The sequence below is a fragment of the Colias croceus genome, chromosome 17 (assembly GCF_905220415.1).
Source record: "Colias croceus chromosome 17, ilColCroc2.1".
Lineage (NCBI taxonomy): Eukaryota > Metazoa > Arthropoda > Insecta > Lepidoptera > Pieridae > Colias > Colias croceus.
In genome coordinates this window covers 3,801,501-3,814,742 of record NC_059553.1, presented here as the reverse complement: position 1 = coordinate 3,814,742, position 13,242 = coordinate 3,801,501, and the positions used below count along the sequence as shown (strand labels likewise).

The following is a 13,242-nucleotide window of genomic DNA, read 5'->3' as shown; positions in this document are numbered from 1 at the left end:
AAAATAAATAACAGGTTTATTGGTTGCATTACAAATAAAACAAACGATAAAAATTAGGTAATTATCTACAAATTAATAGAAGACTAACAAAAAAGGGCAGTGTATCTATTTGTATAGGATATGTAATTCTAATAAATCGGAAGACCTTCAAATCAAATCATTTATTACAACACAACAAACAACGTACACGGTAATATAATAAGTAATAACTATAGGTATGTGATACATTTATTGTGATATTTTGAACCTAGAGGTACACAGGGTACACTTAGGTAGGTAGGTACCACAATTTCCTGTGAGATCTTGAAACGTCATACTTAGGTACCTATAGGCTATAGTAGGTAGGTACGTCTACATAAAATGACAAACATTAACGACCACAACAATTAATAGAAAGCATTTGCATTAGTAAATGTGTGAAATAAAAGTATCGCAAGTTTGAACCGGTAATAGATCTCGCGGCCATGGATCACTCAGCTCTAAACGGTGGTCGGCGGGGGGAGGGGGGTTCATCAATCAGCCCCAAGCGATTAACGCCCGTGTGGCCCAAGTGAGGGAATATTTATTTAGTTGGAATTTATTGTGTTGGATTATATTTCGCGCGCTGATTTGCTTGTTGAGTTGATTGTGCTTGAATGATTGTATTTAGCGAAGATAGCTTCATTTTATATTGGCCGAGAGGGCAAGCTCAGCATTAGGTTTAGCTTCAATCCTTTAAAATGTTGTCTTGTAGGTAGGATTAATTTTAGTCATTTGTATAAATAAAGGATGGTTAAATAATAAGCGGAAAAATTTTTTTACTTTATTTACATTCTCAACAATAATATCATACTTATATCAGTTTTCTGTACCTAGTTCAAGTAAAAATATATAATAATCTACTAATATTATAAAGCTGAAGAGTTTGTTTGTTTGGTTAAACGCGCTAACCTCAGGAACTACCTACTTGTCCGATTTGAAAAATTATTTCGGTGTTATAGATAGCCCATTTATCGAGGAAGGTAACCTATAGTTAGGTATAGGTATATCATTATGACTCTGCTCCAACAGGAGCAGACCCACATGAGTGAAACTGCGAAGCGCAGCTGTTTATTTAATAAAATGAACTTTTAATTAAATGCTATCATGCACTAAATATTATTCCAATGCTACCTATATGTATTGTGTTTTGTCATTTGTAACTTACCCTTTCTCTTCAAGAAAGTACAAATAAAAAATATTCGTAGCTTAGAAATTGGTAGGTAAGTACCGTTTCTTTATTTTGGAAATGGAGTAAAGTTATTTTAACCAGAAAATAACAAATTTATTGGTACAATAGGCCAAAATTTAAGGACCTACCACATAGTAAACAGTTATAACAAACGCGTAGATACGTCATAGATAAATGAATAGACCGTCCTCGAAAGAAGAGATGAGATGGCAACTAGCAGATTGTTTATAATTGAAATATCATTTGCTTTTGAAAATAAAAATTCCTTACCATTTGGTATATGTGTTACAAAAATTACGAAAAGAAATATTTATTAAAACTCCATAATGTTATAACTTAGACCACCAAGCAAACTGGTTCACAGTGCAGTTCGACAAGCGATTGATCTGCCTGTTGTATTAATTTCTGCTGTCTGAGCCTATCTACCTACCTAGCTATACCAACTTAATACGATTCTACGTACATATTTTGGTCATACTTTTGTTTTGTTTGAACAAATAATCTTTTTGTAGTTATCAATCGAAGTTTTGAAGTGAGTGATTGGTCTAGAAACTGAATGGACTATTTTTTTAGAGGTCGTATAAAAGCTCCATATTATATTTGTATTACAATAAAATTAATTTATTTTTAAAAATTTCTTTTATGATTATCAGTTTTCATTTTTTGACATTTTTACTGTCTACTTAGGTATCAAAAAGAAATTAAAAAAAATTCAACAGTAAGGAGTAATCTTTACCTGTTTAGGTAGGTAACTAAACAGGACCAGGAAGAAATAAATTATTTTTGTATGTTTTTTAGATTTATTAGAAAAGGTGTTATCAAAAGTCAAGTTGGTACCTACTTGGTAGGTACCTAAGTAAGTACATACCTAACCGACTTCATAATTCATATATCTATCTACCTCTATTTTCATTAAGTACCTACCTAGGTATTATACCTACATAAGTAGATAGGTACTTATACATCGTTCAGTTTTTAATTTACCTACATAGGTATGACAATACACATAGGTATTAGGTACCTTCAATGAGGGTGAATCTTCCAGAGAAATGGACGTACCTATAGGTAGTTATGCACATACCTAGATACCTATAGGAATTATCCTGCAATTATCTTGGATTATAAAAAATCTCGAGACACTCGCTACACAATACATGCACTAGGTAGGTACTAACTTGAACTGAACCTACTAGGTACCTATTTTACGAATCACTAATACCTAGCTACTTACCTATTATTTATATATTATACCTAGTCTATAGAAAAAACTCACTATCAACTCTTATTTAGGTAGGTATTCCACTTCAAGGACATGCAGGACATACCTACAAGATTTAGATTTTAGTTTAGAATTCATCACACTGGCCAAGTGTGTTTTGGCCTGGCCAGATGTCACAACTCACTACCTACGTACCTACCTACTCACAATGTGTGTGCCCTTTACCAAAGTTAGGGTAGCAGACAAATTAAATGTACCTATAGGTATAATACCTACCTCTTACCTAATCTTTTTTTTTAATGAAAAATGTGGTGATCACTGATCTTTTTAAAAAGTTGGTTGAAACTTGAAGGCATTGTTGGTTGGCTAACTAGGGAAGTAGGTACCTACCTACCTAATCTTAATAGGTAATTATTAACGACAATACCTGCAACTTTTAATTTTGTTTGGGAAATAGGTAGGTACCTAGGAAAAAAGAAATTTACTTACTTACCTAGACAGAACTATTTATTCATGAAAATATCTCAATGTGGGTAGTTAGTGGTAGGTAGTAAAGTAGGTACCTAGGCTGTAGAGAGAAGTCGTATGTAGGTACCTACCTACCTATGTTTTAACTTATCGTTTAGGTATTATGATAATCGACAAGCATTAAAATAATTCCTGAAAGCAAAAAAATATTATGAATCATTTGTGGATATAAGGTAGGTAAACTACATAGGTACCTACCTATTGAAGTTATATACCTACCTACTTAAATATATTATACTTTGTAGAATATTTATCTATTTATCTTTTATAAACTACCTAGATTAAAAAAAAATATATTAAATAGGTAATACAAACGCGAATATCTTATAGGTACCTAACGAAGAACCTACTCACCTTAACATGCATTTTGAATTTATTAATATTGTAATTTTACCCATAATTACAACCCAACACAATAATAACACCAATTAAACAATACCACTCCACATCGAACAGGAATCTAAACGCAGATCGAAGCTCGATTATTTTATAGTTCGAATAAAAACAATATAATCGTCAGAGGCGGAGCGTATAGCAGAAATATCAATTTGATAGAACGCGGGCCGATTCGCTGTGACGTAACGCCTCGGGGCGGGGCTTCGAGCGAGAGGGGGCTTTGTAGCAGCTCGCATCACACCAGCTTGTGTTAGCGCCCGAGCCGCTCGTGTGCCCGTGCCGTTCCGTACTGCGTGCATGTGCCGCCCGTGAGTGCATCCACGTGCCGTTGTGGCGTGTTGTCAATCCGTGCCCCTTAAACCGCCAAAATTCGGGTGAAGAACCGTGAACCGGTGCCGGCGTATGCCATGGCCGACGCCGACCGCGATTCAGATCTTGGTGACGACAGCCCCGTGGTAAGTTTCGATTTACTTGCAGTTTACATGTTAAATGTACTGTAGGTAGTTCCAGTTGTACATGCATTGGTTTTGCATATTATTTGAACTTAGAAATTAATCTTCTAAACCTGTTTAATTGAGAAGCTACAACTTTTATTAAGTCATTTTATGTCTAATGTGTGCATGCATTGATTGTTTGCAAAATTGTTTGTTACTTAGAAATGATTGTTTCTTACCATACCTAGTTGAGCATTTTTGTTAATAACTGTAGGTATCTAGATTAAGTTATAATTTCAATTGTTAATAAATAAGCGGCTTATCAGTTAGTGCTTTTCTTTGGCATGTGTTTCTAAACATGATTCATAAATTAGGAAGGTAGTTTGTATTCAAGTAATAGGTAATAATAGATGTTCTACAGTCATAAGTCAAGATAAAGTAATCATTAAATCTGTGGCTTTTAGTTTTTTTTAATTTTCTTTTGATAAATTATAGGTAGGTATGCTGAGGAAGTTGGAATTTCCATTCAGATTCATATAAGAAATTGAACATACCTAGTCACTAAATAAATACACAGTTTACGTTTTACGAACTGATTTCAAAGAGATTTAATAATTTTTAATTAAAGGATAGGTAGGTACCTATTTTTTTTATTTACCTAAATCAACTTAGGCACCTAGGTACCTATATTACCTACCTACCTAGGTATACCTAATTCATCCATACATTTAACTTACATGCATTAGGTATTGGGTGTAGGTAGGTATCTACTATCTAGTGTAGGTACATAAAATAAATTAACTGGGCACTTACCTACCTATCTATTGCTTGGTCCATAAGCTATGTAAATGTCAGGTTATGTAATTAATAAGGGACCTACCCTTATTATTTACTTATCGTAACAAACCGAATTTCTAAAAATATTAAATCATTACTTCAACAAATTAATTCTCTCTTTGTAATAAATGCAAGGAAGTTCTATCATTGACCATTGTATTTCAATATTAAACAAAAGGTACCTGCCTACCTAATACACAAATAATCACTACCTGAAGATTGTACATTTTGCATGTAGAAATCTGTAGAGTCCACGATTTAAGCATCATGTTTGCTTCATGTTCTATCTCGTGGTGTTTTTCATTGCAAAAAATCAATTGCTTTGTTTTATAAGATCCCTGTTTAACAAATGTTTAGCCAGTTTCAGCTACCTGGATATTAACCGTAAAGCTTATTATTAAAGTAAACATAATCGTTTGAGCTTTTGCAAAATATGAATAAAATATTTTTAATACTTACAAGTTACAACAAGTTTTGGAATGGGAGGAATAACTTCAGCGAGAATCATTATGCACAAAACACATAAAATTCAGTACTTACACAAATATTTAAAGTTGCATAGTTTTTGCAAGGAAAACGTTAAAATATAATTATTTTATGTCACTTATTAATTACTTTGTAAATATCTATTAATTAAATTTGATATTTAAATCTAAGAAAGGGAAAAAAATACTGCATTTGTAATTTGTAAAATGGCGTCGGGTGGTTTGCAGTGCACATGTGCGTTGTTGCCAGCTTTGGCGGCGGCTTTTAGGAAATGGCGCCGCGCCGATATGATTATTAATAACAAAAATTTTGTCCCGGATTTTATAATACGGGATGGAAGGACGACCCGTCCAACATCTGTGACGGCTTAGAATTTGCTTATTGTTTATTTAACGGTGACATTTTCGATTTCTACGCTTTAATAGACAGTATTTTGTTTTAAGATTTTTTTAACTTATTGTATCTACAGCATTTTATGAAATAATATGTTGAACATGTGTAAGTTAGCCACTAGGTACATTCAATTTATGGTATGTAAGACGGGCATATGAAAATGAAATTGACATCTTAAAAATATGTTTGCCGTTTGCCAATCTATAGGAACCACGTGCGACTAGCCGGTACATTGTACAAAGAGATGCATAAAATGATGTATTCTTAGAATAACTTTGGATTTTAATGATCTAACGGAACTGAATCTGACGGCTTCATTATAACCTACCTGTATAGACATCGTTAGCCGTCTATTTTGGTCTAGACGTATAATGTTTGCGTTTGAGTTAATCATTTATTCAGCGATGTGTCTAACGCTGGCGACATCTCCCGGGAGGCCAAAGCTCACGCACGATTTATTATCCCCACTCAACGGATAGAGGGCCACAAATTAATTAATCAAACCTAGCTGTCACTCAGTGCACAATCGACTAAACTTAGCCCCGATTTGAAATCTCGTTTCCTTTTCCTGTCGACACCGCGACGTTTCATTAATTGAAATAATTGGCGATCTCGGTGGATTTATTTTTTCGTGCTGACAACACTAGACGACGTGTGATATGAATTAATTTAGGTTTTCCTTGAATCGCTGAGTATCTGGTCAGTTACGTTTGTGTCACGTAAATATGTTACAGCCTAATTTAAAAGCAAGAACACATAAAACAGTTAATAGAACACAATAATTGTGAAAAAAGACCGAACCACTTACATGGCCTACATTTAAAAAGTAATAAAAGGACCACAGAGAAATAAAAAAAAGTTTAATTTAAATAAAGAACGAATCACTTAAATGACGCACGTATAAAAAAGAGCCACACACGTTAACGCGTAACGTTAAAAAGGGTGTAATGTGTATGGGTGTCAAAGAATTCGGCAGGTGGGTAATTCTAATCTCGCTACCTGGGCGCGTGCCCCGTGACAAACCATTAGAAAAACTTGATAGTGATACCTTTATATTATCTGTGAAGTATGGGTAAAAACTAAAAACCATAGACATGCAATAGGTATAACAAAGACGTGGATTTATTGGATGATTCATGAACGTTTTTTTTAATGAATATTATTTATCAATTTTTGTTGTAAATATGTTAACGTTTATGATGTTATGCAATAGGTATTAGGCTAACTAAAAAACATCATGTTTTAATGATTTTTACTAGAAATTCATTGATTTCTCCACTTTAGAATTTAGATATATAGATGTAAATAAGACTGCGTTCATTGTTACAATTATTTTGATATTTAGGTACTTACTACTTAAGTACATACTTACAAATCTTTAATCTACGTCATAACACAATAAAATTGTACTGAGCTAAAAATAGGTAATACGGCCATAAGCCATCCACAATTTGATATCTATTGAAAGTGTTCCTCATTCAAGATTGCCTTTGTCATTTTGTATGTATTTGCATACAAATAAAACGGCTGACTCGTCAGATATAACCTCCTTCACCTTTACACAGGAATCGGAATACGATCCTTTATCTCTCATTTATATTCAATATTTCTGTCGTAAATAATCCAATATTTATAAAGGAAGGTGTGGGTTCGACTTGGACGTATATTACACCGTAACGTAAGTCAGTGAGGTATTTCAAGACGTGAAATAACAAACATACATTATTACAAGAACGTGGAACAAAATGTAATTAAATTTGTTTTCTCACCATTTATCAAATTGCATTACTGGTAGCAATTAAAACTGGTGTTTATATGTATATCACAGAAATAACGTAAATAACGTCTTAATTTTGAAAACGTTTTAATTTTGAAGGAATAGTGTTGAGATAATTTTATTCAAAGTATTTTATGAAATTATGATACGGTGTGATAGGCTGACGACCTTTCAGAACTTATTGTTTGTCAATAATCACAAGATTGTTTTAATGATTATCCTCAGTCAGTTTTTTTAAAGCAACCTTAAGGTTTTGTTTTGATTGCATTTAATTAAAAGTAATTTAATATTTACTGTTTATCCATTTTTGCGAGAATGTACCAGGAAGTCAATTGATGTTTGATAAATATGTACATATAGGGTAATTGCGCCAGTTCGCGTCCACTTAGTGCAGTTGGAAAGTTTGAAGTAGAAAATAAAAATGTTCCAGAATAAATTTTAACCCAAAATTTATGTAACGTGTTCATTACATAGTCTATTATAAGATTTACTTTCAATTGTGTTGGAAATATCATGTGGTTTTTATTTATCTAGACAAATAGCAGAATTAGGCGTTTTACCCAGTTCGCGTCCAAAAATTCCAGTTTGCGTCCACCCGTGGACCAGTTCGCGTCCACCAGCTTAGAAAAGGAATTTAGAGTGTATTGGGTGATATTTTATCAGATAAATGCAAATAAAAATTAGATTTTAATAAATTATTTATTTACGAATATAGTTATTTAATAAAAACCGGCCAAATGCGAGTGGGACTCGCACACCGAGGGTTCCGTATTAACCTGCTTTTTTTTTCATATGTTTTAACTGTTAATGATTATTTTTTTCAATATTTCCCTTATTTGTGCTATAAAACGTTGCTTCGTACCAAACTTTAAGTGTCTGTGTTCACGTAAATAACCCTGTAGGTTTTGATTCCCTAGCGAATGTCGAAATTTGCGAAAATTTGAAGCATAAACGGCTGTATATTTTGAATTCTTTGGCTTATAAGTTTGATTTTTTCACTGCTTCAAGGGACCGTAGACTTGAGTATTCAGTATAAATTTCAGCTTTATACCTGAACGCGTTACTGAGAAAAAGGGACTTGACAGAAAGACAGACCGGCAGACGGACATATAGTCGGACGGATATAAAAGTGATCCTACAAGGATTCCGGTTTTTCCTTTTGAGGTTCGGAACCCTAAAATCAACATTATTATTAATATAATTCACTGTAAGGAAACTGGAAAAACATATTTATATTTATCTTCTCATCATTAATAGAACTAAAAATTAACAAAAAACAACGTTATATTATAAACGTTATTTAATAGTTCCTAATGAATTAAATTTCTTTTTGTTTATATTATTTTCTTAACCACAGACTTACCTATTGACTCTCATTCTCAAAGATACTAGTCTCATTCTTAGAATACCCATTTTAAAATGAAAAAAAATAGCATAAAAATTTGCTAATTTGAATGAAAATTTAAATTATCAACTTGTGGTCTCAGTCAAAAATTTACAATCTATTTTAAATTACATATTTTAACAAACAATTCATTGCTACGTAATGAAAAACAATGTGGACGCAATATGTTCTATTGTTATGCACTATAGGTATAGTTTGCGCCCACCGTGGACGCAAAATGGAAGTTGTGCAAATTCGGTGTAGTAATTCGCGTCCACCTTATTTTAGCTATTAATTGTAAAAGAAATAAGCTGATTCATAATCCATACTATTCCATGTTTTGTTAGCAAAGTAAAGAAACAGTTACATATTCAAAAATTCACATTTAACAATAAGATATTTACCGTCAAACGCGACGCTGCGCACTATTTTTTTCTCAAAATCCCGCGCGTTTTAGCTCTCTCGTTTAATAGCCAAAATTAAATATTTTTTTAAAATAGGATAGGCGGTGCACAGGCATATTTTGAATATGAGTGCATGTCTCTTATACATTGAGGTATTATCGGAAATTTTTCTTATTACAATTTTACAGAAAGTATACTTATTTTCGCGAATTTTCTAAAAGATATCCGCAAAATGGACGCGAATAGGCAGGTGGACGCGAACAGGCGCAATGACCCTACTTACTTTATAAAATTTCACTTCTTGTTTGTATAACTTGTAAGTTTTTTGTGTATTATTTAATATTATAAATAATTCTTCTAACCAATTTTATAAATCCCTGTATTTTCCAATGAGCTACATTGACAATTACAAGAACACATTTTTATTCTAAGTACCTAGGTATTAAAAATTTCTCTGACTGAAAATATAAAAATAAATATAAGTAATAACCGTTCGTTTTCGTATAAAAACATAATAATATTAAATTACATCATAACCATACGTTTTAATCCAATAATTTCCGTCTTCTGCAGTAGATTATTATTTATTGGATTCTAACGATAAGGTTTCATTGCTCCGATTTGTAATAATGTATGTTTGTTATTTCACACAATATTTATAAAAGTATTTTAAACCGACTTTGCAAATTGAGGGTATTGTATGGTTTTCACTTTTCGCCACAGAACATATAAACCTCTCTTTATATGTTCTGTGGTTTTCGCTGTGGAATTCGGTAATTTAGTAACGAATTAGAGACTAGAGTTGTCAATAACACATTGGGCTCATTTGCCAATTTGTTAGGGAAATTTGATATATCTACCTATGTACCTATTGTTAATTTCAAACAGGCAATGATAGTGGGTATCAAAAGTTTTAAAAAGGATAAGAACACTTTAAGTGAAGTCAGTCATATTAGATATCTGTTACTTTTTAACGTTTGATTTGTAGTTTTTTAAGTTCAGTATGAAGAGGAAATTGTTAATATTTCTACCTTATTATCTATTTGAGGATTAGTACCTATTTAATATTTGTCTTGGTCCATCATGTATAAATAGTAAATAGTTAAATACCTACTAAAAGTTAAGATTTAAAAGAGATTAGATATTGAATTTGAATTTAGAATATTAATCAAGAAAATTGCGAATTTTATAGTAATAAACTATTAATGTAAGTCCTAATCAAATTAACGATAAAAGTAACTGTAACTTAACAGTAATGAAATGCAATAATTTGATACCCACATTGAAACGTAAAACTTTATTGATTTAGCTAAGTTTCTACATAATATTGCTTTTAAATTAATACAACATTTCGTAATGAATTTATACGTTAACAATAAAACCGTTAACCGACATAAGTAGCAATTTTAATCAACATTATTAATAGGAATGTTATATTAGCCAATAGGGAAGGTACAGAATAAATTACCTACGTCATGCGGGTACCCGCTCGCAAAACTACGTATTAATATAAAAACATCTATTTCAATTAAATTTCTAATGAAAAATCGATCTAAATACAATATAGATAGAGTCCGTTTTCAACAATTGGCGTATTTAATTGCTGATATAAAAATATAGTTAATCGAACGTTATTTTTGCTTGGAAATAATTGCTACGGGTTTCAGTTTAGGTTTTTATGAAATTGTGGAATTGCGTCATTAATATCTACTATTGCGAATTTGAAAACAAAATAATTTAGACCAGATTTATTATAAACAACTTACCTACCTAGATAAGAATAAACATATCTGCATTCTGCATATACCTTTACATTATAAATAGATAGGTATAGTTTATCAATTCGAATGTGGATTATTATTAATTTCGTAATATATCTTTCAAAATGCATGAATATTCTTTGAGTTAGGCATAATGAAAAGGTAATCCTTTTATGCTGGCATGTACCTAGGCATAAGGCCTAGGCATCAAACTATTGTACTCTGTAGTCTATGGTATCCCGAAGCTTCCCCCTTGTCATTATATCACCGACAGCATTCAATCTGCATGTTTATAATCGCATTTGTATAAATGATAGGGCGGTATAGGCTGTGGTATTTTAATAGTTTCAGTGTTAGTCGGTACAAAAATGTATTGGTATGACGTCATCAAATGTAAGTTTTTTTTTCTGTGTTGTTTAATAACAGGGTTGCCAACTTCTACTTCTTATAAATGCTACCCGCTACCTTTTAATATGATAAACGTTGTGTAAAAAATAGACGTTGGAATATTCTACTTAATCTTTATTGCATAGGATCGTTTTCTGCATTTTCTAATTTTGTTACCTATTTCAAATATGTATTTTTAATACTGAAAATAATAATCTAGGTAGGTATAGAACTTAAAAATTATAAATTTTTACAAAATAAAATGAAGTAATTGAAATAAAATTTGTGCAATGACCATCATCAATATATACAGTTATAGTTTGCAATAATGTTGTATTTATGATAAATCTAAATATTCGTCATTTCATTACACAGGTGTTAATTAATAAAACATTTTATATCTTGATTCCGATAATCGATGACTACATAATATGAAAACTGTAATAGACAAAGATGATTCATAATTTCATTTTGTCAAGGAAATTAACGCGAACAAAAGGTTTGAATAAAATATCTTATATAATTATTGCATTAGGGCTGAAACCTTCGAATAAAAAGGAAAAAGTACCTATTATTGGTTATTTGGTTACGAATTACAATCAATGCTAATATTATTAACTGACCATTAAGGAACTTCTCTGTTCAACACCATTAATAATTACCTATAAATTTTTCTGTAAATACTAAATACCTACCTATAGGCTATAGGTAAGTAACATTATAAATTAATTAGGATCATCCACACAACAAGTGGATATTTTTGTTAAGCTAGCTTAGTTGATTTATTGTTTTAGTTTTTTGTAATCTTATTAGTTATTACCATAGCTACAAAACGAAATAGCTCATTCGCTACCTACAGCTTAAGAAACATATTCATATGAGAACTAAATTAAACACCATGACTTCAGATTGTTCTGAGTCTTTTCAAAAATAGAATTAAAAGTTTTCTTTTAAAAGCTTTGCGTTAAACCATCGATACATTTCAACAACACTATGAAAAAAACAACCATAACCAAAGCATAAGTAGGTAGGTATACCTAACTGCAAACTAAAACTCTTTATATTTGCTTTATCTGTGCCATCGATTATAAATCTATATAATATCAATAAGCATACACAACAGTTATGTAAACCAATAGCAGTATCAGGCAGCATATGTGGGACTTCGCGAAGACATATGAACATTATAATCGCGTTCCGATATTGGAATCGTTGCACGTCTTACCTTAATTAAAAGGCTCACTGCGACTGTCTTGGATCAGGGGTGGTCAACTGTTTGTAATAGGTTGAATTGAAATGTAATTATGTGACTATTGTTCTGTGTAATGTAGAGTTTTTGTACATTGTGTGAATAGAAGAATCTGAAGATAAATTTATGTTGGAGGTAAGGATTTTCAACAGTAATTTTGAGGTAGGTAAATGTGAGGATATCTAAAGTTCCGGATCATGTTATGTATTGGTAAAGATTTTTTAATATTAGTGTTTAAGTAGATTCGATTTCGTCAGGTGGAAGGCGAAGGTTATATTGTGACGTAAACAATAAAAAGACGGTGGGGGGGGGGGGGGGGCGCGATAAGAAGGTGTCTATACACAGTCCGCATCAATATAGTCTAAACTTACAGTAGAAATTAAATAGAATTCTAATTTCGATATTTGAAATTTGTCATTAACACCACTAAATTACCACAGCTCAAAAATAATGACTTGCATATTTTAAACGTTTCAACATAAGAATATTAATTAAAAGTTAAAAATAACTCATATAACTCATGATAAGGTTAAGCAGCCCTTCCTTACATTGATTTGTGTGACGCAGACAGATCGACTTACTGTGTCGGTTTTCCTTCAACATTATTATATTTTTTCTGATTAAAACGTTTAGAATTTATTTCTGCCTATTAATCATTTGGAATAATAAATTCGTATAATTATTTTGTGTTTTAATAATTATTCAGGCGATAATAATATTATGTTTAAATGTATTAAGACTTTTAACCTGTAGGTAGGTACATACAATTTATAAAAGA

The 13,242-nt window shown here is 31.6% G+C and overlaps 1 protein-coding gene across 1 annotated transcript in view; it reads left to right on the top strand.

Annotated features, from left to right (window-relative positions):
• The first annotated feature begins 3,608 nt into the window (after window positions 1-3,608).
• The window catches only part of LOC123699014 (protein dead ringer), a 111,113-nt gene continuing 101,479 nt past the window's right edge, over window positions 3,609-13,242 (top strand). The window contains 1 exon segment of the mRNA XM_045645872.1: window positions 3,609-3,808. Coding sequence (XP_045501828.1) covers window positions 3,761-3,808 — 48 coding nt within the window. The 5' untranslated portion in view covers window positions 3,609-3,760.